The sequence below is a fragment of the Dichomitus squalens genome (assembly GCF_000275845.1).
Source record: "Dichomitus squalens LYAD-421 SS1 unplaced genomic scaffold DICSQscaffold_3, whole genome shotgun sequence".
In the NCBI taxonomy this organism is placed as follows: domain Eukaryota; kingdom Fungi; phylum Basidiomycota; class Agaricomycetes; order Polyporales; family Polyporaceae; genus Dichomitus; species Dichomitus squalens.
Window position 1 is genome coordinate 1099711 of NW_006766885.1, and position 22721 is coordinate 1122431.

General features: G+C 56.0%; 6 protein-coding genes across 6 annotated transcripts; 3 read left to right on the plus strand and 3 right to left on the minus strand.

Moving 5' to 3' along the window:
• Nucleotides 1-759: 759 nt before the first annotated feature.
• On the plus strand, nucleotides 760-3519 carry DICSQDRAFT_132918 (uncharacterized protein). Its single transcript, XM_007361904.1, has 7 exons — nucleotides 760-1298; nucleotides 1364-1542; nucleotides 1594-1831; nucleotides 1889-2089; nucleotides 2142-2239; nucleotides 2299-2373; nucleotides 2435-3519. The coding sequence occupies exons 1-7, from the start codon at nucleotides 1017-1019 to the stop codon at nucleotides 3150-3152; spliced, it is 1791 nt and encodes a 596-aa protein (XP_007361966.1). The 5' UTR covers nucleotides 760-1016; the 3' UTR covers nucleotides 3153-3519.
• A 624-nt stretch (nucleotides 3520-4143) lies between these two features.
• Nucleotides 4144-6458, plus strand: DICSQDRAFT_152552 (endoplasmic oxidoreductin). Its single transcript, XM_007361905.1, has 7 exons — nucleotides 4144-4469; nucleotides 4528-4644; nucleotides 4703-4786; nucleotides 4840-4905; nucleotides 4958-5344; nucleotides 5408-5817; nucleotides 5874-6458. Exons 1-7 carry the CDS (start codon nucleotides 4299-4301, stop codon nucleotides 6271-6273), a joined length of 1635 nt encoding a protein of 544 aa, XP_007361967.1. The 5' UTR covers nucleotides 4144-4298; the 3' UTR covers nucleotides 6274-6458.
• Nucleotides 6459-6540: 82 nt separating this feature from the next.
• DICSQDRAFT_132922 (uncharacterized protein) lies at nucleotides 6541-14200 on the plus strand. Its single transcript, XM_007361906.1, has 18 exons — nucleotides 6541-6674; nucleotides 6739-7194; nucleotides 7538-8565; nucleotides 8618-9913; nucleotides 9977-10325; nucleotides 10394-10916; nucleotides 10977-11994; nucleotides 12057-12242; nucleotides 12295-12366; nucleotides 12425-12852; nucleotides 12912-13134; nucleotides 13198-13287; nucleotides 13340-13383; nucleotides 13440-13472; nucleotides 13527-13564; nucleotides 13618-13697; nucleotides 13758-14039; nucleotides 14106-14200. The coding sequence occupies exons 1-7, from the start codon at nucleotides 6651-6653 to the stop codon at nucleotides 11069-11071; spliced, it is 3771 nt and encodes a 1256-aa protein (XP_007361968.1). The 5' UTR covers nucleotides 6541-6650; the 3' UTR covers nucleotides 11072-11994; nucleotides 12057-12242; nucleotides 12295-12366; nucleotides 12425-12852; nucleotides 12912-13134; nucleotides 13198-13287; nucleotides 13340-13383; nucleotides 13440-13472; nucleotides 13527-13564; nucleotides 13618-13697; nucleotides 13758-14039; nucleotides 14106-14200.
• Nucleotides 14201-15100: 900 nt separating this feature from the next.
• Nucleotides 15101-17449, minus strand: DICSQDRAFT_51049 (protein phosphatase 5; the record flags this gene model as incomplete). Its single annotated transcript, XM_007361907.1, has 15 exons — nucleotides 15101-15214; nucleotides 15316-15366; nucleotides 15495-15532; nucleotides 15590-15683; nucleotides 15769-15819; nucleotides 15879-15882; nucleotides 15967-16162; nucleotides 16232-16256; nucleotides 16339-16454; nucleotides 16510-16647; nucleotides 16705-16817; nucleotides 16872-17004; nucleotides 17082-17142; nucleotides 17201-17348; nucleotides 17409-17449. Coding segments are annotated over 15 exons (1323 nt in total), but the record flags the coding sequence as incomplete, so codon positions are not given.
• A 965-nt stretch (nucleotides 17450-18414) lies between these two features.
• Nucleotides 18415-20504, minus strand: DICSQDRAFT_99064 (lysozyme-like protein). The gene is made up of 6 exons (XM_007361908.1): nucleotides 19916-20504; nucleotides 19588-19852; nucleotides 19323-19529; nucleotides 19008-19264; nucleotides 18888-18946; nucleotides 18415-18829 (listed from the first exon to the last, which is right to left on the minus strand). The coding sequence occupies exons 1-6, from the start codon at nucleotides 20093-20095 to the stop codon at nucleotides 18733-18735; spliced, it is 1065 nt and encodes a 354-aa protein (XP_007361970.1). The 5' UTR covers nucleotides 20096-20504; the 3' UTR covers nucleotides 18415-18732.
• Nucleotides 20505-20781: 277 nt separating this feature from the next.
• Nucleotides 20782-22334, minus strand: DICSQDRAFT_143991 (eukaryotic translation initiation factor 2B; the record flags this gene model as incomplete). Its single annotated transcript, XM_007361909.1, has 7 exons — nucleotides 20782-21031; nucleotides 21100-21203; nucleotides 21264-21310; nucleotides 21366-21466; nucleotides 21535-21635; nucleotides 21704-22126; nucleotides 22200-22334. 7 exons carry the CDS (start codon nucleotides 22332-22334, stop codon nucleotides 20782-20784), a joined length of 1161 nt encoding a protein of 386 aa, XP_007361971.1.
• Nucleotides 22335-22721: the final 387 nt, after the last annotated feature.

The window sequence follows — 22721 nt, forward strand, 5'->3', positions numbered from 1 at the left end:
GGTGACGGGTGATAGGCATTCAGCAATGAGCGGCGTGCAGCGTCGAGATTGAGATTATGACGGCGCATGACCTTGAGGCAACAGAGCGTACCAGAGGTGTGCGGGTCAAGACTCGACCCCTTGACCCTCTCGGCTTGACCCCGGGGTCTGACTCGGGGTCTGACCCGGGTCTGACCTTTTCGAGGGGTTAACACGTGATGCACGGTCGGCCCTCGCGTAGAATAGTCGACCGCGTACTACCGGGAGCGCCGGAAGGGTGAAAGTGCCCAGCTGGCAGCTTGAGCGCAAGGCGGACTCATATGCCACATTGACGACGGGATATGCTAACTATAGATGTCGTTTGTATATATTCGCTCGTCCTGACTGCTCCTACAGACGTAGAGGTCGGATAATGCATCTATGCTAAACCTTACACCTCTCCGAGTCCTCGCTGGTTTCCCGGACAGTACTCCTCTGGGTCGGCATCCATCTCCACCATGGCAAGTCCCTCGCAGCGTTCCTGATGAAGGCCATTGGTTTCACCCTCTCGCTTATGGATGGCCGAGACGTTGCCAGTGGGCAGTTGGAAAGAACAGTTCGTGGCCGCTACAGGCGAGCTCGCTCGAGCAGTGAGTGGCGAACGGCCGGCCGACCCGGCGGTTCACGTGCCCGGAAGCTCCGACGTTGATGTTGCCTTGGCTTGACCCAGGGTCTGACCCCAAGGGGTCTGACCTGGGTCAAGGAGGGGTCTGACCCGAGTCTGACCCAGCCGAGCACATGTCTGGAGCGTACTGAAGCAGAGGTAGGTATAGTAGAACTGATAGAGTGGGAACGGAACGAGTGCAGGGCCGCGAGCACAAGCACGAGATCAAGGAAGGGAACTGATGGGAGGTCGGTGCGGGAGAGCGCCGAGTGGGAGCCATGGCGGTTGTGAGCCCATAGCCAGTCTCACGCCAACCCCTCTCCTCTGCTTCTTCTGGGTCTCTTCGTCTCCCCCTATACTTCTTCATGCCTCTCAGCTCTTAGTCCTCCTTGCCATGATCCTGCTTGATGGACTCGACAAGCAAGACGGCCAGCCCTCGTCCAAGCTCGTGGCTGAGGCTTCTCCCTCGGTCATCCCTGTAGCGCGCGTCCACACCCCCACCCCCTCCCTCCCCGACTATGAAGCATCTCAGGCGCAGCTCAGGCCAACAACGGAATCTTACTCGGAGATCAAGAAGAAGCGTACCCGCAGGCGGAAATGCAAGAGAATAACAATCATCGTACTCGCCGCTTACTTTGTCCTCACCACGGTGATTGGCATCCCTATCATTGTCGTCGTACGTCCTCCCTTAGCCTTCTGCTTGCATACATCTGAGCCGTTACTATTGTGTGCACTTTGTAGAAGGCAAAGCAGAAGCTAAAGGTCAAGTCAAATCCGTACACTTCATGGGGAGCAGACACCACGCCAGTACCACCCAAGTCCGTCCAATTAGGTCACACACCTTTGCGGATATCGGCAGCCAAGTCATGCAACACCTGGAATGTAAAGGATAGGCCAGACGGTCCGCTTTTCATGTCGCAGTGAGTTGGGTTGATTCTTATTTCCTTGCTTCTATTGATCGCCTCGTCCAGGTTGGAGTATCACATTCCAGTCAATGCATCCGTATTCCTCAGCACCAACATCACATACGCCAATAACGCGACGTATCTTGACCACTTCACGGGCTCATTGCTCGTGGCAGTCAATGACGACGTCTCTGTATCTGACGGGGTGGTGTATGTGACGATGCATCATACAAACAAGGGCGTGGGGAATGCGACCAACGTCTGCCTCATGGAGACAAATAGTGGTAACGGGGTCTACATTTTTGTATGTTCCTTTTTTCAGGGTTGTAGCATACAAACGGTGCTCATTACTTGACGACAGGCTCCCACTAACCTCGACACATCCGACGCGTTAAATCTCAATGTCACCCTCCTCCTTCCTCAGAACGGCACATCTCCCCGCAACATCGAATCCCTCATGTGCCATCTACCACACTTCCAACATACGTACCAGCAGCTCGATCCCAAGATCACATTCAACAATGTAGTTTTGGGTGGAGCCTTGTCCGGCGTCTATGTCGAGGTAAGCCTTCTCGTCATTGTTTCTTCTTGTTCCCACCTTACTCTCCATGCAGTCGCTACAGGCGAATTCAGCAACAGTGAAGGCGTCTGCGGCGGAAGTGCGAGGCTGGTTCAAAGTCTCCTCCCAGCTATCGCTGGAGACAGTCTCTGCGTACGTACTATCGTATCTTGTGATCCATAATCATGGTCCTGATGAGGTTTGCTGTCTAGCCCAATCAATGCTGAAGTTGACCTGTTTAACGATGGAGGAGCGCCTACATTCATGACTGTCACCACTGGTAACAGGTGCGCGGGCCTTCCAGCTTGGGCGTATTGTTGCATGGCTCTCATCACCGTCATAATGCAGCCCTCTCAACGTGAATGTCACTTTACATGCTCCTCCGCCTGCAAATTATTCGTCTGCCGATGCCGATGACGATGACGATGACGATGACGACGACGATGATCCACCACCACCTCCTCCTGGTCCCCAATTCGTGACCTATGCGGAGACGTTCAACGCACCTCTAAATGTTGCTGTCGTGCATGCCTCTGACTCTCCTGTAGCGAACATGAGGTTGCGAGCGGTGAACAACATCGGGACCGCTAGCGTTTCGCTCGACTCGAGATACGAGGGCACATTCGACGTGAATACGATGTTTGCGCAAGCAAATGTTCTTACATGGGACGGCACCGAGTTCGACAACAACTACGACTCCGACAGCGACGATGATGATGACGGCGATCCTGACGCGGACATCTCTAGTGGGGACTCCGCATCCGCGACTGCCACGTCAACATCAGCTTCTGCAGCATCGAGCAGCGCCAGCGCCGTCACCCAGGATCTGGCTGCAGAAGGGAAGGTTCGAATATACCTTCCACCATCATCGACGTCGTCCGGGACGGCCCAGTCATCCGGAAGGTGTCTCGAGTACGACCTCATCTCGCCGTCGGAGATCAGTGGATGGGTCGGCATCCCGCCACGGCCTTTGCTGATGCGCATCCCGGGAAGACCTATCGGCAACCAGAGTCATGTGGACGTCATCTCCTCCCTGACCGGGGCACAGCTCATCTTGCAGCCATAGAATGTATTCTGTCCGGGTTATGCTTGCCGTCCTGGAGAGGGTGTGTTACGAGAGCGGACTGTATCATCGCTCATGGACATCTCGCTGATGCACAGCGCAGGTACCATTATTACACGGTGCTCCATCGACGGAATACAGCTTTGTATCAGGTTTTCAGCATTCGGCATCGTGTACTGTAGTTTAGGTTAGGTAGGGCCTGACACTTTCTGTGCTCTTGCATTCTTCCCTGCACTCGTCATCGTATCTAGCCATTATAGCATTCACAGTATCTTATTGCCACAGGGGCATCTCTACTAGCATCTTCGTACGACTGTCGTTTACATAGCATACATACCTCGACGCTCGCTTGCAATATAACACCTGTATATGCATCTCTATCAATAGGCACAACCGCACACGCGTCGGCCAAGTGATTCCACACCCGGGATGATGCAAAGGTGAAGGCTGCAGAAACCAAGCCTATGTATTGTTTTTGAAAACATGGGCTTACTATAACAGTTGAGGATGAGATGAACGGCGTTGGGTAGCTCAGCACATGTCCTGTACTCTTACCGTCCTCCCTACCTTCCCCTCCTTTAGATTACGCGCCCGTATACTGTGACGTTGCCGGACATTGTCGTGGCAACGCGCTGTTCGTTCGCTATCTGGAACCTCGGTAAAACTCGGGTTTACCTCGTCAGACTAACTGGAGGCAGTACAGAGCGGTGCGCTGGTCAAACGGCATGCTAGGCCCTTGACGGTGGACTATATGCGCCTCGACGGTAGGAGAACGTATCCAGGATGCATATGTGTAGAACCAGATAGGGCGAGAGAAGCCGAGGGTGGTGTCTGGAACCGACTGGAGCGTGAGCCTGAAAGGAGCGAGATGGACGCGGAGACAAGATTGGGGCGCTGTGTTCTCGCGCCGACGTGGCTCAACGTACGGATTGCATACCTCGGCGTTCCACATCTCCACCGGGTCCGATCACTCACCCACTCTTTTTCCTCATTCCTCGACGTCTTGCTTTAAAAGTCCTGCTGGCTCCTCGACGCTAACTTATTTCATCTCTAACAAGCACGTCTACACTCCTGGCGTTCTGCTTCTGAGTTGCGCAGACGCCTTCAGCCACCTACGCCATACGGAACCTCAGAGGATACCTGCTTCTGATGTTCCCTCGTCATCTATACGCACTTACCCTTGCGATTTTCTTTCAGTCTTCAGTTTCCTATGCTTCCGTCTCGCAGCAGTCATTCCTTGGCAGCACCCCTGTCAAAAGTGGGCAGGTGAAGTCGGTGCTCGAGAGGGAGCCTGTGAAGGAGCCGGCATGCAAGCAATTCGTACGTCCGTCGTCTTTTCTTGTGCCGAGCCGTTCTGACTCGGTTAATGCTCTACTAGCCCACGGGCCCCATAGAGACGACAGCATGCGACTACGAAACCGTAGAGAGTGTAACAGAGACCCTCTACAACGAGTTGCACTCGTTAGTCGAGACGCCCTTCTTCAAGTTTTTTAGAGTATGTGCCCCCACCTATTGGCATTCCATGGCTCCCTCATTCACACCATCACTCACAGGCCGACCTATACCGCGAGTGTCCGTTCTGGCAAGAGAACGGCTTCTGCATGAATCGGGAGTGTGGCATTACCACAGTAGATGAGGTGCGCGTCTCTCACTGATATGTATGCGCGTATGTTGATCTTTAGTCTGATAGAGCGAGATACCTGAAAGGTGGCGGGCAGCGGAGCTTAGTAAGATAGAGGTACCAGAAGGAGACCAGGTGCGTCCCGCGAGTGCATGCTTGCTGCCCAACCAATCTCACTGTAGAACAGAGGACGGTTCTCCCTGGATGTTACTACCGCGATTCGGATTATTGCTTCCTGGATGATCTAACCGAAGGAGACTACATCGACCTCTCACTCAACCCCGAGCGCTTTACCGGGTACGCGGGACCGTCCGCGAATCGCGTATGGAAGGCTATCTACGAAGAGAACTGTTTTGGCCTGTCGGAGCTTGGCCTTCTGTCCTCAACAAACTCGCCAAGCCCTGGGCTGGCGAGCTTGCCAGACAGTATGTCGGGCGCTCTCGTCGCGGACGGGACGGAGAACTCGAAAGAGTGTCTAGAGCAGAGGGTGTACTACAAGATCGTCTCTGGCCTTCATGCTAGCATTTCGACCCACATATGCCACGATGAGATGAATCAGACTACTGGTGAATGGGTAAGCTGTCAAAGTTTTGACATTTTTTCACGCGTCGTTACTGACTCCCTTTCTGTGCGCAAGGGTCCAAATTTGCAATGCTTTATCTCGCGCGTCGCTGCCTACCCTGAGCGTCTTCAATACATCTACTTCGACACGGTGCTCCTCCTCCGTGCTGTCGCGCGTCTCGGCCCCTACCTTTCAGCCTACGATTACTGTGCAACAGGCACCCATGATGACGATGCGGAGACGTACGAACGCCTCTCGAAGGTCATTGACATCGCGCGCACTGTCGGGCGCTTCGACGAGACGGTGCTTTTCCGTGGCGAGAATGCTAATGTCCTCAAGAACGAGTTCAAGGAACACTTCCGGAACGTCACGCGCATCATGGATTGCGTAGGGTGTGATAGGTGTAGGTTGTGGGGTAAGGTGCAGACGACCGGTATCGCCACTGCGCTTAAAGTGCTGTTTGAGCTCGATGCTCTGGCTCTTGAGTACGTACCGTCTTGCGCTCATCGTCAACGCCGCTCATTCATTCTTCGTTTCTCAGCCCGAGGTCGAATGCGAATCTCCTCCAGCGCTCTGAAGTCGTTGCACTCATCAATACCCTTCATCGTCTGGTCGAGTCCCTCCACATGGTCCAGGACTTCCGTCGTATGTGGGCAGAGACCGGCGTAGAAGAAGAGGCTCGCCTCATCCAGGCCGTAGAATCCCAAGCGGCCAGCGCACCAAAGGCTCATCGTTCTCCTGTTGCCAACGGTCCTTTCTCTCCGCGAAACTTCCTCATCGATTTACTCGACAGGATAGGATGCTGGGTGCGCGCTTGCCGCGACGGCACCGTGGGATGCTTGCGTGGTCTAATTGACGGGGTTACGGAGATTCTGAACGTGGCGACGAGCGTGTTCAGGATCTCTGGGAAGGACCAGGGACCTGGTCGTAGTGATCTATAGCTGGGAGGGACACGCTACAGCGGTCGTGGCAGGCACGGTATTTATGGACACTACACAATTGTACAGTTATAATGCATCACTGGATATACTTGCACGCTGCAACGAGGCCGTGAGGTGCCACCGGGGTGCCACAACGCATTTCATGATCTACGCGTTGTGGGCGCATACAGTTGGCTGGAAGAGGCAGGTGTGTCGCACGATTGGAGAGGCGCCAATGGGGAAGACGGCGGGCTGCCCACGTATGAATATCCCTCACACATTTCTGACCCGGACCCCCATCTCCTTCTAATATTGCGACATTCGCCCTCGAATTGTCGCTTGGACTTCCTCCCCCCGTCAGGCCTCGCGCTCTTCGGACACCCGTAATCCATCCCACCATGGCTCTCTCCGCTGCTGACCTCCAGGTAACGCATTTGCCTAATCCCATCGTCGCCACACCATATTCATCCCACGCGTGTTGTATAACAGAGGAGGCACCAACTTGAAGGTGCTCCGGATCCCTTCCCCAGCTTGGTCGACGACACCTCCGTGAAACCTCGCGCTTCCCCGTCCAACGGTACCATCGACACTGAGTCCCCTGAGGCGTTCCCGTCTCTCGCACCTGCTCCTCCGGCTAGCAACAAGCCCGCTGCGTCCGCTTGGAGCGCGGCTGCTGGTCCGCGCATCAAGCCCACGGCCTCGAAGCAGCCGGTCGTGTCGGACACCTTTGTGCTCTCGTCTATTGACTTGTCCGCCGCTGGCAAGGATGGCAAGCCCACGTCTCTCGGCGAGGTCATCAAACAGGTCCAGACGCAGCACAAGGTCAAGCTTGACGTGTCGACGAACCAGAAGTCTCGCCAGACGACGTTCTATCTCAGGGCGGAGTCTAAGAAGGAGCTGGACAAAGCGAAGCGGAGCTTGCTCGCGCTCCTGAGCCCCGTCGTACGTCCAGTTTTGTTCCCAATCACGCTATCTCTCCCTATATTGTCATCTCTTTGGTCTGGACTCTCTGCACGTTGTCCTGCGCGCTGTGGGCAAGGGGCGCAGATGCGTCGCGATAGCGTAACGCCCTATGGCATACATCAACACGCGTTGTGACGAAGCGACCGCTTGTATTCGACGCCGATGCCATTTGAACTGCACATGATCACACAGAAGGTCTCTGCGTGTGCTAGCGGGCGCTCAGTATCTTGCCGTTATAGAACAGGTTCCGCATGCAGTTCCGATGGCAATTCGGAGGGCATTGCAGCGGCTCCACGCGGCAAAGCTAACCTTCCATCCCCAGGTTTCCTTGGTACTGAACGCCCCGGCGTCGACGATCCCGACCATCATTGGTGCCAAAGGTACCACCTTGAAGCAGGTTCGCGACCAGACTGGCGTGAGGATCGACATTCCCCGCCGCGATACTCTCGCTCCTGCCAACGGTAACGGTACTCCGGTCGACCCCTCTCGCACAGCTACTCCTCTTCCCGGCACCCCAGTCGATGGGGATGAAGAGGAGGAGCCTACGATCCCCATCACGATCACTGGCCCTCAGCCTCTCGTGTACGAGGCTCAGGCTTTACTCAACGACATCATCGCAAGCAAGCGTTCTCGCACCACCCAACGTGTCCGCGACATTCCTGAGCATGTCTTGCCGTTCATTCTGCCGCGCCGCAAGGCATTTGAGGAGGCTGCCAACGGGGGTGACATCACCTTGTCACTGAACGCTCCTGCCCGTGAGATCACGGTGTCTGGTGACCGGGAGGCCGTCACTCGTGTCATCGAGTCCATCAAGTCTGCGGTTGACTACTTCACGACTGAGACGATCTCGCTCAAGCTCTCGTTGCCCAAGCGCCAGCACCGTTTACTTACCGGCAAGAATGCGGAAGAGATTATGACACAGGCTCGCTGTTCGGTCATCCTGCCCAAGCCCGAGGAGGCCAGCGAGGAGATCGTTCTCTGGGGCAAGGCTAACGACGTTGGACTTGGTGTCCAGGCAGTCATGGAGAAGGCGAACTCGGCTTACATCCACGAGTTCCCCCTCCCTGGTCCACTCAACGTCTCTCGGCAATTCCTGACATACATGGTCCGCGTCGATTACGCGAAGACGCTCTCGGCTGCGAACCCTGGCGTTCAGGTCTTCACCCCTCCGCTTTCGGCTCTGGATCGTGCCACTGCTATCAATGTCGACATTGTCGGTGACAAACCGAAGGTCGACGCGGCGGTCAGCCAGTTGTCCGCGCTCATTGGCAAGCTCTACGGCGCGACGAAGGAGGTCCAGATTGACTGGCTCTTGCACCGCATTATCAATTCGAACAAGAATGCAAAGAAGTAAGCCCAAGACCGTAATTCGATGATGTGGAAATGCTAACCGCCATTCCAGGATCAAGGCCTTCCACGATGCCCACAACGTCCTGGTCTTTTTCCCTCCCGAGTCGGCTGAGCAGTCCTCCGTCCTCCTCGTTTACGATCCCACGTCTCCCAGTGCGTCCCCCTCGCCCCTCGAGAAGTCCAAGAGCCTCGAGGACGTCGAGAAGGAGCTCCTCAAGTTCGCTCGTGACGCCGCCGATGTGAAGACCCAGACCATCGAGGTCGAGAAGAAGTGGCACGATGCTGTTGTCGGACGCAACGGCACGACTCTCAACGCTATCATAGGCGAGGACAAGACGCTCTCGATCAAGTTCGGCGCGGAGGCCGGCCAAGCCTCTGAGGACTACATCCTCGTCCGCGGTATCAGCGCCGACGTCGACCGCGCCGTCACTGAGATCCGCAAGATCGTCGAAGACGCGAAGAACGAGGCGATCGTCAGCAGCTACTCGACCGAGTTCGAGATCGACCGCGAGTATGTCGGCCGTATTGTCGGTGCCGGCGGTGTCAGCGTGAACAAGCTTCGCGACACGCTCGGGGTCAAGATCGACTTTTCGGACGAGGGCGAGGAGAAGGAGAAGGAGGGCGGCAAGAAGAAGAAGGCCGCTCACCTCAAGAGTAAGGTCAAGATTATCGGCCGTAAGGAGAACGTCGAGGAGGCCAAGCGCCGTATCCTGGCGCAGGCCGAGCGTCTTGCGGACGAGACTTCTGAGATCCTCAAGATCCCCCACCAGTATCATTCGTCGCTCATCGGCCAGAGCGGCAAGTATGTCATCCGGCTCGAGGAGAAATACGGTGTCAAGATCACGTTCCCGCGCGAGTCGTCTGCCGACGGTGAGGGCAAGACCCGCGAATCGCTGAAGCCCGACGAGGTCCTCATCAAGGGTGGCAAGAAGGGCGTCGCACAGGCGAAGCAGGAGCTTCTCGACGCCGTCGAGTTTGAAAAGGAGTCGAACAACGTCGTCAAGTTCACGGTCCCTGCTCGCTCTGTCGCGCGTATCCTCGGCAAGGCTGGTTCAACTATAAACGAAATCAAGGACACTTCCAACGTCCAGATCGACGTCGACAAGTCTCCTGACGACAAGGACAACGCGAGCATCAGCATCCGTGGTACCAAGAAGGCCATCGCCGAGGCGAAGGCCGCTATCCTCACCATCTCGGACCAGGTCGCTGAGGAGACTACAGCCACTGTTGAGGTTCCTAGCAGATTCCATCGCACCATCATCGGCGCTGGTGGCCAAGGTCTCAAGGATCTCATTGCTCGCTGCGGCGGCCCGGCCGACCAAAGGGCTCAGGCTGGCTTGATTCGATTGTGCGTGTCTTGCCTCAGGTGTGCATGCGTGGATATGTGATGTTGATGGTGTGTAACGTGTAGCCCCCGTCAAGGCGAGCCGGGCGATGAGGTCCGCCTACGTGGCGAGCCTAACCTCGTTGCCAAGCTCAAGACAGAGCTGGAAAAGGTCGTCGGGGACCTCAAAGACCGCGTCGTCCTTGGTGTTGATGTCCCCGTCGCTCAGCACCGCGCTCTGATTGGTCGCGGTGGTCAGCACCTCAACGAGCTCCAGAACCGCACCGGAGCACAGATCCAGTTCCCGGGCTCGCGTTCGTACGCTCAGATTGGGGAGCCTGAGAACGCGGCCGACCTGGCGGGTGTCGACCCTGCCAACCTCGTCAAAGTCTCTGGTCCTCGTGCTGCTGCGGAGAAGGCTATCGCGGAGCTCAAGGTACAGCATATATGCTACTATCTTTGTCTCAGGCTGTATGGAATACTGAACATTATCGTCTGTTATAGGCTCAGATCAAACCCCCTGCTCCTGAGGGCGTGACTGGCACCATCACTGTACCGCTGAAGTATCATTACGCGGTGTCCCAGCAAGGCAACCTCTTCCGCCAGCTCCGCTCCTCTGGCGTCCATGTTGAGCAGTCGGTGTTGCCGTCCAAGCCGGCCGTTCCGCCCCAACCTGCCTCACAGGGTGCCGGTGCGACCGCTCGCATCGATGACCCCGACACCACCAACGGTGCAACAGCCGACGCGCAGTGGCAGGTAGTCTCGAACTACCAGGACGCCGAGGAGGGCGAATCGGAGTGGACGCTTAAGGCTCGTGACCAGGCGGGCCTTGACCGTGCCTTGAAGTTGATCAAGGAGGGTCTTGAGCACGCCCAGAAAATGACCCACGTTGGGTTCCTCACCCTCCCTGACCGCTCGCTGTTCCCTCGCATTGTCGGTGCAAAGGGCTCGAATGTCGCCCGTCTCCGTAACGAGAGCGGTGCGGACATCACTGTCAGCCATGAGGACAGTACTATCGTCATCGTCGGTATGTATCTGTATCTTGTTCCCTGCGTTGTTTCACGTCCTGACGTGCTGCGTGTCATAGGTTCCGAGTTTGCCATCGTGGCGGCGAAGGATGCTATCTTGAAGATGACAGCTAGCGGCGGCGGCCCGAGGCGCGGTGGACGGAGGGACAACTAAAGCGCTAGCTTAGTATCTGAACGGGTAGTTACATCTAAGGATAATTTGTGATATCGGGCACATGGGCAGGTTCATAGCGGAATACACTATGATTCACAGAAAGCAAAATGTGACATTGAAATTGAACAACGGGCACAGCAAATGAACAGAGTACACCCAAGAAACGTAGATAATTTGTGCCAGGATGTAGAATGGGGCTACACTGGAGCAGGCTCCCCATCGATATCTTCCATCGACTCGCCATCGACTTCTCGTGCGTTCACAGGAGCCCCGTCACCAAGCGGTTCGCCGTCGACGTCGTCCATAGGAGCCCCGTCCACATCTTCCATCGGCTCTCCGTCAACATCGTCCAGTGGGACGCCATCCACATCGGCGTCGAGTGGTTCCCCATCCACATCATCCACACGCTTCCCGTCGACATCACTGCCTTCGTCCATCGGCTCTCCGTCGTCCGATTGAGCTGCTGCAGCCGTCTCCTCTGCCTCAGCCATCTCGGCAGGTTTAAAGGCGCTCATCTTGAACTTGAGAGCAAATGCAGGAGCGGCCTCCTTGACGACGTCTGCAGCAGGTTGCTCGGCTCCCGGTGTGCTGTCAGTCTTGAGCGTCGCGCCCTCGAGCCGCGAGCGAAGCTCAGCCGTATACTCCGGCGGGAAGACAATCCAGTCCTCCCAGATGTCGACGACGGCGGTAATCTGCTTCTTGAACGTCTCCGCGGTGATGCGCCCGGGGAAGGAGTGGTAGATGGTCGAGAGGTGATCGAAGACGAGGCCGAGGCGCGACTGGAACTCCTGCCGGAACTTCCACGCCATGGGCAGGGGCGCGGCGGAGTTATGGAGGATGTCGCAGATCAAGTGCAGGCGGGCGACCTTGCGCGGGACCGGCGTGCCGTCGACCACTAGTGACGAGACTATGATATCGGCGACCTAACGATCGTCGTGAGACTATTGAGTGAACGCGCGATAGCACTAGCGGAATAGCGGCATACCTCCGCAGCCGCCTCAGCATGTTCCAAGCTGAACGCCATGCAGCGGGCCATCTCGCCTCGACGTCCGGACAGCGCACGGAGCATTGCTTCGAAGCGACGACGAGCCAGCTTACCCAATACGTGCTTACGTCCGCGCTCTCGCTCAGATTCCTCTGCTGAGTCCGTAGAATAGACTGAATTGTAGCCCTGCGGGTATGTCAGCATCCCGATCGATGGATAGGCGCACTGGCGGACGTACCTCGTCATCGAATTCGGGTTCTATGGGCTCTCTCTTGTCCAGTAGGGAGCGATAGTAGCGATAGCGTCGGTGCTACGCAATCGCCATGAGCTTCTCGACAGTTACGAGCCGTGAGGTCCAAGCCACCTACATCTTTGTTCAAAAATGCATACTTGGGGTTTGACTTCTCCCGCTCCCGCAGGGTCGTCTCATATTCTTCGTCGTGACCCTTGACCTCCGACGCAACCGTTCGGAGGAACTGCTCCGTGACTTCGTCATCTGCGAGTACTTGAGGAGCAGGACTACGAGACCTCCGTCTCCGCGGCGAGCGGCTGAGGCTGTCATCGTACTTGCGCGAGCGACGATGCCTTGAAGGTGAGCGAGAACGACTGGGAGAGTACGAGCGGCTCCTTGACCTGCGTGGAGAGCGATAGTCGCGCGACCGGTGACGGTCCCTGTCGCGTTCGTAAGACGGCGAACGTGAACGCGATCTACGATGATGCTCTTCGTCTCTGTTACGATCTCGTCGGGAAGGCGATCTTGACCTGGAGGCCGATTGTGACCTTGACCGCTTCACGACTGCATCAGTAGGTTAGACATTATGCTTACCAAGACGACATAAGACGTCGAGTGCTCACCATACATAGGCTTAGCAGCAATGGGGACCGCTTTGCTCCATCCGACCCGGAGTATAGACCCTCCCCAGTCATACCCGTCAAATTCTCGGAGCGCAGCTTCTGCATCCCGACGTTTCATGAATGACACGAACCCACTCAAGCCCGCGTTCTTGTTTCTCCTCGTGGCGGTCATGTCTGCTCCCGGACCAAGTGAGGCGTCGCTCCGCGGCCACATGATTTTGACCTATGGCGCATATTACAACATAGCCTCGGTGCGAATTACGCAACGCCGAGGCATTGAACTTACCGAACCAACAGGCCCCGCTCGAGCGAAGAAGGTGCCTAGCGTTTGCTCATTCACATGTGGAGGGAGATTCGCCACAAAGACGTTGGATGTCTAATGACAGCCGGAGTCAGCAGCTGATATGTGGATAAGACCACATACGGACCTCTGGGTCCCCTCTATCTTTGCTTCCGCTTTGGCCCTCGTAGGCTAGGAGAACGATTTAACAGACCACGTTTCGTGGACTAGCTATTAGTGTTGCTCACCAGCGATGGAAGTGACAGACCTCCCTTGCGTAGCTTGAGCCCGCCGTTAGCACTACAACATGCTACCATTGGTGTGCCACGGCTCACCATGTCGCGATAGACGCGCTTCCCTATCCGCCTGCTCTCTGATTCAAACTGTCAGACTCCTGCGCACAGAGGGAGCAGCCGCCTAGCTCGCCTCTTAATTTCCTCCAAGAAATGATCCATGGCACGCTTCCCTTTCGGCTTCGGAGGTGCCATAGGTGGGGACGGTGATCGCTAGATATCCGGTGGATTGGCTCGACATAGTGTACTGTGAGACGGAAGCAAGACACACACCATGGATGTCTCTTCGAACGCACGGGACATGTTGGCCTTAGGCTTCGACGGCGCATACGCTGACCCCGAATCATGCCCCGCTTTGACAAAAGTCGAACCGCCCTTCTTTCTGTCCGACCCTTCTCCTTGGAACGCGTTTAGGAACTCGGCATACGCCTTCGCCGCATTCTCCTCTTCCTCCTTGCGCTTTGCCTCCGCAGCCTCCTTTTCTTTTTCACGCTTGGATTTGCGCAGGGTGCCCTGAGTGTAGACGTTCTTCTTGTAATCGTCTACTTCCTTTTGCTAGTTACATGGAAGGAACGGTTCGTGAGCGTGCACGCGTGGAGAAGAAGCTCGAGTCCGTCGCACAGGGAACGAAGTCTCCTCCTCGTCATTGTCGAAGAAAGCCGCCAGACGCGATTTCGTTTTGTCCATAGAGTCGTCAAAGATGTTTCGAGAGTTCCTAGAGAGGGATTTGGGGGGACACCGGATGGTAAAGTATGGCAAGCAGGTCTTGAGAAGTTACGAGCATGCCCCGGCCACCTCTTCGGCTCGAGAAGCGCCGCAGCTGTGCTGTTGCACCGTCTATCCATATCAGGCAACTTTCTACGTTCGCTCAATGACCACTGCAGTCTGCAGTCATCTTGTCTCTGGCTCAACCATACACATCTACACGCACTACGGAGCTTGTTCCTAGCGGCTTGCATTGGAATCTCGGTTGGGTCTATTCCATGCTGCAAACGCGCCACCCAAATCCTCGTCCCAATCCTTATTGTTACGATCAGTCAACCGTGCTGCTGCAGATCGCAGTCGCACCTCCTCTCCTCCCCCTGTGCTCTCCGAGCGGCAAGCTAATTGCCGCTCCTTCTGACACCATTTTAGGGATGGTACTTACAGAGGACCGAAGCGTGGCATCGCGCGCTCAGTCTATGTGGTGAACGGCGTATAAATACCGCGGATCAGACTAATGATGACATGATAAACAAATTGGAGCACTACAAATTCTGACGCTTTAATATCTCGGACTATCGCTTACACTGCGCAACAACCAAGCGGGCTCACCTTTGCCTTCTCCTTCCGCACCAGCGCTCGAGCCTGAGAATGAATAGGAGTCAGACGGCCCTCTGTCGCAGTCTCATTTTGTCACCCGACCAGAACACGGTATTGGCACAGGTAGGCGCCCCCTGGATATGGCAGTTTTTCAGATACACTCAAAATACATACACGTCTCCTATAGCTTCTGAGGCCCTCCAGGCTGGCTCTAGTTTCCTTCTACCCGAACGCACGCCTGCAGCTTGCGATCCACGTGATCTCCCGATGGCGAGAGCTATGTCCAGGAGAAGGCACAGAATGTCGCCCGCCACCTACATGAGCAGATTCGCTAGCCCACTTGATGCATACGCCATGGGTTTCATCGGCGGGTGCGGCTGTGCGTCGAACTGGGTGTACTCCTGATTACCCTGGGCGTCAATGCGAATCTACAGAAGGGAAGGACCGGCGCCCATGTGGACGGGTGCACAGAACAAAGGGTTGTCAGAGCCACATCCCCATACGGGTATTGCGTCGGAAAGATTCTTACGAAAGCGCCCTTATTGCCCGCCTGGTCCACGTAATTCGGCGCAGAGAATACCTGTATGCAGTAAGTGCGGAGGCGGGTCGCGAAGGCGAGGGATCAACGGTGTAGTCGAAGACAGAGAGATAGGGAGAGGAACGATATCGTCAGTAAATAGTACCGGCGTGAGCAGTAGAGCTTCCCACCGTCGTGCAAAGGCCATCGTGTTCCACGGAGTAACCCTCTGTGGTGGCTTAGCTTAGTAAATCCGGCGGAATAGAAGTGCGTGAGCGGGCCCGACCTTGCCGGACTTCGTGGCTGCGAATAATACCCGTCACCCCATTAGCCTCGCACCATCTTCGCGTCACGTCAGGTCCAAATGCGATTCCTACGCCCTATTCAGTTGTGATGACATCGTCAATGCTATACGTTTCCGGGGCGGACAGTGAAAGAGACGCGAAGCCCGATCGGCAAACTCACGCGCTTGCTCGGTCCTCGTCCTGGGAGTTCTTGGGGGTCCGTCCATAGAAGCTAGTTACCAAGGTAAGCGACGGAAAGCAAACGTGAGTCGTGCTGTGCCAATTCCCTACATACCTCGCCTATTATCATTGAATGGAACACGACCCAGAGGACATTGAAGTGAGGAACAGATGGAAGTGCTTGGAAGTCTGAGTACACGTACACATGAGACCCTCCTGCCCGGGTTGATGTCCTATTCGCTGGATCTTGCGGACGTCGTCGAGCGTTACGTTGTCCTTGCTGAACAGCCCGCCGTGTACGACAAAGTAGCGCTTCTTGCCCTCAGGCGACAGAATAGCTGCCTTTGACTTTGCTATTGGCGGCTTAGTGGCGCTGACAAGGGTCGCGAGGGGCACTACAAAAAAGCGGCAGCGTTTCAGTTCTCGGTTTCTCCATCTGGGATTGGTGTGTCGGGCCGGCTTACTCTCTGTGAAAAGATGAGCAAAAAGCTGCCGCGCTTAGCGTTAGGGCAACCCGTCGTCATAGAAAAGCTGGGTAGATCCAGCTCCGATATTTTTTGGTTCAGCGCACCTTGTACGTCTGCTCGCCAAACTTGTGCTTCGCCTCGCCCTCGAAGCCGTACGTTCGGTTCATCTCTTTCGACTCATGGTTTCCGCGGTTGATGTACATGTTCTTCGGATAAAGCCCTATGCCGTACGCTTAGCTTCAATTCATCACACTCGCTCCAACGTAGACACTCACATTTGAAAGCAAGTGCCACCACAATGACCTCGACCGACCATGAGCCGCGGTCGACGAGATCACCATTCATGAGCAAACTGTGCGTTCCGCTCGGCTCGCCCGTGAGCGATAGCAAATGGAGGTAGTCGTAGAATTGGCCTGAGGGATGAGTTACATCACGGCGGAATCCATAAGCGTATTTCGAGCGGTACGTACCGTGTACATCGCCAATCACATCGATCGTCTGACCGTCCGGGATGTCGACATCGACCAAACTCGCTTCCCTTTCGAAGTACGAATGTGCGCCGAGGGCGATCTCCCACACATACCTTACAAGCCCCGTATTAGTCAGAGCATACGAGCACCATATCACGCAACTGTACCTCCTTGGTATTGACTTGCCGTCCTTGAACCATTGGATCATGTCTCGTACGAATTGGATATCGATTGTGAACTTCCCATTGTCATCCGTGGGAAGTACAGGTCCGGTGTAACTCTTGTCCACGTCGCATCCACCTTAAAGCCGGAAACATATTTGCAGACACCGATTTGCATCACCCAGCAAGCCCATAAGCCCGCCGAGCGCAACATACCTTCAGCGATGATCTCATAGCACCGTACCACCGCGCTCTTCTCTTCTTCCATTTCAATTGCCTGAATGGCACACGGGATTAGTAGGCAATGCGGCATCGAGGCTGATCGCCGACGACACCTTCTCAAACTCGGCTTTACGGAGAATCTTCTGGGTGCTATCCATCTGCATCCGAACGAGCTGGTTCTGCGGTTCGAGCGTGAGGAGCTTCTTGAAGTCCGCGATCGCCTGCTTGTATTTCATCGTTTGGAGGTAACATGTTGCTCGTCTGAGAGAGTTGAGCGAGCGTAAGAGCCTGCACAAACCCCACGCGACCAAACGGACATACCGATAATACGCCTTCGCGTACTTGGGATCGAGCTGAATAGCAGTGGCTTATGCAACGAAGCACGTTCAACGCCCGACATCCGTCGAGAAATAACAAAATGCATACGCACCAGCGTCGGCAAGCCCATAGCCATGTTCCTCGAGCTTGATCCTCGTGTACGCGCGATTGCACCACAGCGTAGGGTCCGCGGGGTTCTTCTCGATAGCAAGCGTGTACAGCTCCGCCGCCTTGTTGAAGTCGTGCGCTGCACACCGCCCGTCCGACCCAGTACAATTGATTCAACGTGCCGACCGATACCGAATCCGAATCCGAATCCGAATCCGAGTCGACCCCGCACAAGCACCCATACCACACCACCACAAAACGATCAAACGACGTCATTACGGCCCACACGCCCGGACAGCACGGAACACACAGGTGGCGAAAGCACGCACATGTGAACGCCTTGTTGGCTTCCGCCTTGAGCTTCGCGGCCTCCGCCTTCGCCTCGTCCGAGATGTCCTCCAGGCTCAGCTTCGACAGCAGCGGCGAGGGCGGCTGCGAGGTCGGGGGCGAGCTCGGCTGGGACGAGACGTCGCTTGTTCCTGAGTCGCTTGACATAATGTTCAGATTCTTCGAAGCGCAAAGTAGAGGATCTGACGCGAGCGGTGGTTGCCTAATGAGCTACGAATACGAGAGCGGCCTGGCGTAGGCTAGACGGAGAACAAGCGTAAGACTTCCGAGGGGCTGGGGGACTGTACCTGACAGAGAGCAGAATTTGGAACGTTTGGATGAGCGAAAGCACAAGGTACACAACAGATGAGCGAGTGGTACAACAGAGCAAGAGTAACTAGCGATTAGCCGAACGCTGCAGAAAGTCGTGGTGTAGTACCATAGACGCCCGAATGAACGGGTACCGAGTACAGTCGCCAAGGTTATTACCATATCGACTGGTCGTGTGAGCAATTCCAGTCTCATCGGCTCAGAGCACATCCAATATCCTGTACATTCCCGTCGTGGGTCGTCCAACAAATGACTGTCGGCAGCGGGTCTCACTTGGTATAATGCACAGGTGTACTATTCCGCGGATAGCTACGATAGAAGGCACTATACTCCTACATAAGCAGAATCCCTCTCATCAGTAACCACGAACGAAACAGGGACAGCCATGGCGATCATGGCAGGTATGTGGTGGTCCAACCAGAGTGGACGGGGTATATTTTCGTCAAATCCCAAGCGCAAGAGCATAGTAACACAGAAGGTCAAAGCGGGGCCACATCAGATAGACACGCCCGCTACGCGGCCGAGCTCCCCCAACGATCATCGTTACGAGTTGAGTCTAGCCTTAGCGGCAGGCGTCGAGGTTGAAGAACTTGCCGATGCGGGGGGTGCCGGTGTAGGGGTCCCTGTTGAGGAACCAACCGTTCAGGTACTGCACGAGGCTGCGCGCGGGCTGTCAGTATACGCCGGCATCGGGTTCCGTTAGTCTCTGTTACTCACTAGTCCAAGTTGTTCTGGCACAGGCAGCAGTCCGTCCACCTAGCCGCGGTCGCCGACGCCTGCAAGTTTGAATTCTCAGTCCCGCGACACCGATCAACACCGACCATTATAGGCACGTACCACCGTCATACCCTTGGGCCAGCCATTGTAGTTGCCAAGCGTCAAAAGCAGGTTACCGCCGTTGTCGCTGAGGGTCTGCGCGAAGAACGCAACGCCAGTCCGGATGTTGAAGTCCGGATCCTGGCAATTGCCGCCGGGTGCGCCGCCGCACTTGTCCTTCGAGATTTGCATGATACCCTGCTCGCCTCCGCCACCAACCTCGTGCACGTTACACGTAGACTCCTGCATGGCGATGGAGGCGACAATGATCGGGGGAACTAGGGGAATCACGGTTAAGTTATACATGAGAATTGCCAGATGCGGCAGTGCACTTACTGCCATGCTCGCCAGCGTACTTGTAGAACAAGTCGATATACGGGCCGCACGCCTTGAAAGGGGTGTTCGGGTCACCGAGAGCGGCGCCCAGATCGACGGTGATAACATCGTTCACAGTAACATGAGGGGGATTCCAGCCACCGTCATAGAGGCCGCAGTTCATCCAGTCGATATTACCGTTCGGGCCATCCGTGGCTGTGATCTGCTCTGTGCACCGCGACGTGAGTACCTTCCCGCGGCGCACGCCAATAAGAATCATACGTACTGCTAGCACCGGAGGCACCGCAAGACCAGTCTGTGACCTTAACTAGGCCCGCGACGTTGCTGGTCACACCGGAGTTGTTGTTGGAGCCGCTCTTGCTTCCGGACGACGACTTGGTGCTAGTCGTCGTCAATTCAGTAGGAGAGGTCTTCTTAGTGGAGGTAGTCTTGTGCGTGGAAGACGACGCGTGGGTGGAGGTGGAGGTGGAGGTGGAGGTGGAGGTGGAGGTGGAGGTGGAGGTGGAGGTGGGAGTGGAAGTGTGAACGAGCTGATCCACAAGTTAACAAACTCGTATCCAGAGCCCTGCAATTGCAAGCAAAACAGAACTCACAGTGCTGGAAGGCCGGACCTTGCAGCGACCAGTGCTGGCACGCTTAGCTGCGGCACTGTCGTTGTTGTGACGCGCAACTTCGTGGTGGCGGGCGGCCACGCGAGAAAGACCGTCGTGGCCGGAGGCCTCGACGACGCCGATGGCGGCAGCAAGAAGAATAAAAGGAGTGGACAGCTTCATTAGGGCGAGCTCGTTGCGTACGACGTAAGGTCGGGGGAGGTGGTGGTCGGAGGGAAGGAAGACGTTGTTGCGAGACAGGTTCACGACTGCCGGAGTATTGAGCCCTACGCCTACCGAATCCGTCTAACAATGTGCTTGGCCACACTGACCCGAGGCCATACGAGCACGCGGCACCAGCCCCGCATCCGCTTCGAGGATCGCCCGACCAATCAGCAGCCTCGGCCAAGGATCCGAGCTGATTGCAATCGAGCCTCGAAGCGGAAGACGTCTGCTGTTCGCTGCATCCCACTCACAGAGCGGCTCGAGTTGACCGCACTGGAGGCAGCCTTCGGCGTTCAACCTGATGATCATAGCCAGTCAGGGCTTCCGGGCTCACTACGGATGCCGAACCTGTGCAAGGACGGTCGGGATGACCACACTGTCAATTGACAAGAGCGTCACGGTCGGCAAGGTGTCAATCACCATGGGCGCTCTTCGATCTCGCCACCAGCTGTTCTGCCGGGCCGGCAGAGCGTTTCCATATTTCCACGCTGTTTCTTCTCGTTGTATGAGCCAAGCGTGCCCAGAGGGAGACGCATCGTGAAACCAGTACTTGGAGAAGGGCTATTCTACACGATGGACTAATCTACAGCTGGCGCAGTGCTTCGATCGCTTATATGTGTGGCTATTACCCGAGCGCGAGGCTATCAAACTATGGGCGTCAAGTCGAATGCTTCTTTCCCACTCTTCTTCACAGCAACCCCCTTCTCCGTCACAATGGCCGTGATCAGGCTCGCCGGCGTCACGTCGAAGCTTGGGTTGTAAACCCCTTCCAGCCCCTCTGGGGTCACCATCACCGTGGCCTGCTCTTTCACTCCCTGCGCATCCAGCTTAGGCGGGTATAGCGCGCCCCGGACTAGGCACGCCTCGATAGCGGGCCGATGTTCAATTGGGATTCTATAGGCGCGGTAAGCCGTCCAGTACGACCTCACCGACACGAGTCAATGGCAACTTAGGCGACTCACCCGCTACCATCTGCGACCTCCAGGTCGACCGTGCTGACCGGAGCGACAACGATGAAGGGAATGTTGTGCCGCGCCGCAAGCACAGCCGCATTGTAAGTTCCAATCTGTCAAATCCTGTCAGTGGCACTATCCATCCACCATCCATCCAGGCACGAGCCACTCGCCTTGTTCGCAGTGTCCCCATTGCGAGCGATGCGATCCGCGCCGACCGCTACGTTCCAAAATAAGGTCCAAACATTTGGTCAGCTCTTAGCCCGATGACTCACCGATTGCATGAATGTGGTGGTGCTGGAACAACGACCCAACCATACTGTCGCATAGCATCGTCGACGGAATCTTCAGTGACTGCAGCTCGAAAGCAGTTAGTCTGCGAGTGAGACCACGTGGATGAGCGCGTTAAGCCCCATGGACTGCACTAGTGAAACCATAACGGACCGAGAGCCCTGGTGGTAGGGAGTCGATTGCGTGAAGAACGCCCGCTGCAGCTTTCCGGTCTCATGGAGGTACGTGATGAGACCGAGCGCCGTCCCATAACCCTGTAATGCCGCCGAACCGATGCGTCAGGACAGCGATAGCGCGGGGCACGACAGCAGGCTTGACAGACCGAAGTCGCGAGCGAGCCGGTGTTGCAGACCGTCATCACGTTCAGGTCCGCACCGCTGCCGCCTTGGCTCTCAACGCGCTCGACGAGCCAATCCCCGCCCCACTTCGACATCAGCTTGTTCCTGCCGACGTCCTCCGCGTCGATCTGCTTCGCCTCTGCGATGAGCTCCTGCGCGATCGTTCGGGTATCTTTGTCAGCATCGATTTCCTTTTGGAGTTTCTTGGACAGTCTGCGCGTGGCCGCTCCGAGGTTCACCGCGGTCGGCCGGGCGGTGAAGAGATGTGCGAGGAGTTCGGATACGTGCTGCTTTAGCACTTCGGTGGTCTCGAGACAGGGAGGCGTCGGCGAGGCTTTCAGTGCGTTGCTGAGATGGTTTGCTACGGCCAGCGCGGCCAGAGAGGCGATCGCTGGTGCACCACGAATCTAATAGGAAAGAAGCGGTTAGATGAGCGCCTGTTTCTCGGTATCCCATAGTACACTAGCTGTGCATACATACTTTCATAGACTTGATGGCATCGAAAGCGTCGTCGATTGTCTTGATCTCGATAAACTCTGTGGTATGCGGGAGAAGAAGCTGGTTCACAATCTCCAGCTTGCCTTCGCTAGTGCGGATCGAAGTAAGCGCCGGCATTGTTATTCCAGAGACTGTCACTACGTGTCGAACGTGAGCCATCCCATACAGACATCAAAGGGGCTTCAGACTAACATGCGATCGGATATGGGCCCTAGAATGCCAGTAGAGCGGAAGCAGCACAGATTCCAGACGCGCGAGGTTTTGCTGGAGCTGCGACGCAATTTGAGCGACTTCCTTTCTGGGCCGATCACCCAATCTGACGATCTTCGATGGCCATTTCGGTGCCCACGTGCGTCTCTTATGTGCACACCGCCAGCTTGTACCGTAATAAGTATCTAAAGCGGATGCGCCGAAACAGGTTCAGTGGCTACTAGCGCAAGGTGATGTCCATGAGGCGGTCACAGGAGGTTCACGGTATTCGATAACAAGCAGGTACGCATCAGC

Bases quoted from the DNA above. Each gene is read 5' to 3' on its own strand.
- DICSQDRAFT_132918 (XM_007361904.1), top strand. From the start codon at position 1,017: ATGATCCTGCTTGATGGACTCGACAAGCAAGACGGCCAGCCCTCGTCC. The intron at 1,299-1,363 runs GTACGTCCTCCC...TGCACTTTGTAG, and splicing joins GCATCCCTATCATTGTCGTC to AAGGCAAAGCAGAAGCTAAA. The intron at 2,374-2,434 runs GTGCGCGGGCCT...GTCATAATGCAG, and splicing joins ACTGTCACCACTGGTAACAG to CCCTCTCAACGTGAATGTCA.
- DICSQDRAFT_152552 (XM_007361905.1), top strand. From the start codon at position 4,299: ATGTTCCCTCGTCATCTATACGCACTTACCCTTGCGATTTTCTTTCAG. The intron at 4,906-4,957 runs GTGCGTCCCGCG...ACTGTAGAACAG, and splicing joins AGGTACCAGAAGGAGACCAG to AGGACGGTTCTCCCTGGATG. The intron at 5,818-5,873 runs GTACGTACCGTC...TTCGTTTCTCAG, and splicing joins CTCGATGCTCTGGCTCTTGA to CCCGAGGTCGAATGCGAATC.
- DICSQDRAFT_132922 (XM_007361906.1), top strand. From the start codon at position 6,651: ATGGCTCTCTCCGCTGCTGACCTC. The intron at 10,326-10,393 runs GTACAGCATATA...CGTCTGTTATAG, and splicing joins AGGCTATCGCGGAGCTCAAG to GCTCAGATCAAACCCCCTGC. The intron at 10,917-10,976 runs GTATGTATCTGT...TGCGTGTCATAG, and splicing joins CAGTACTATCGTCATCGTCG to GTTCCGAGTTTGCCATCGTG.
- DICSQDRAFT_99064 (XM_007361908.1), bottom strand. From the start codon at position 20,095: ATGAAGCTGTCCACTCCTTTTATTCTTCTTGCTGCCGCCATCGGCGTC. The intron at 19,853-19,915 runs GTGAGTTCTGTT...CTTGTGGATCAG, and splicing joins AGGTCCGGCCTTCCAGCACT to CTCGTTCACACTTCCACTCC. The intron at 18,947-19,007 runs GTACGTGCCTAT...TCAAACTTGCAG, and splicing joins GGCCCAAGGGTATGACGGTG to GCGTCGGCGACCGCGGCTAG.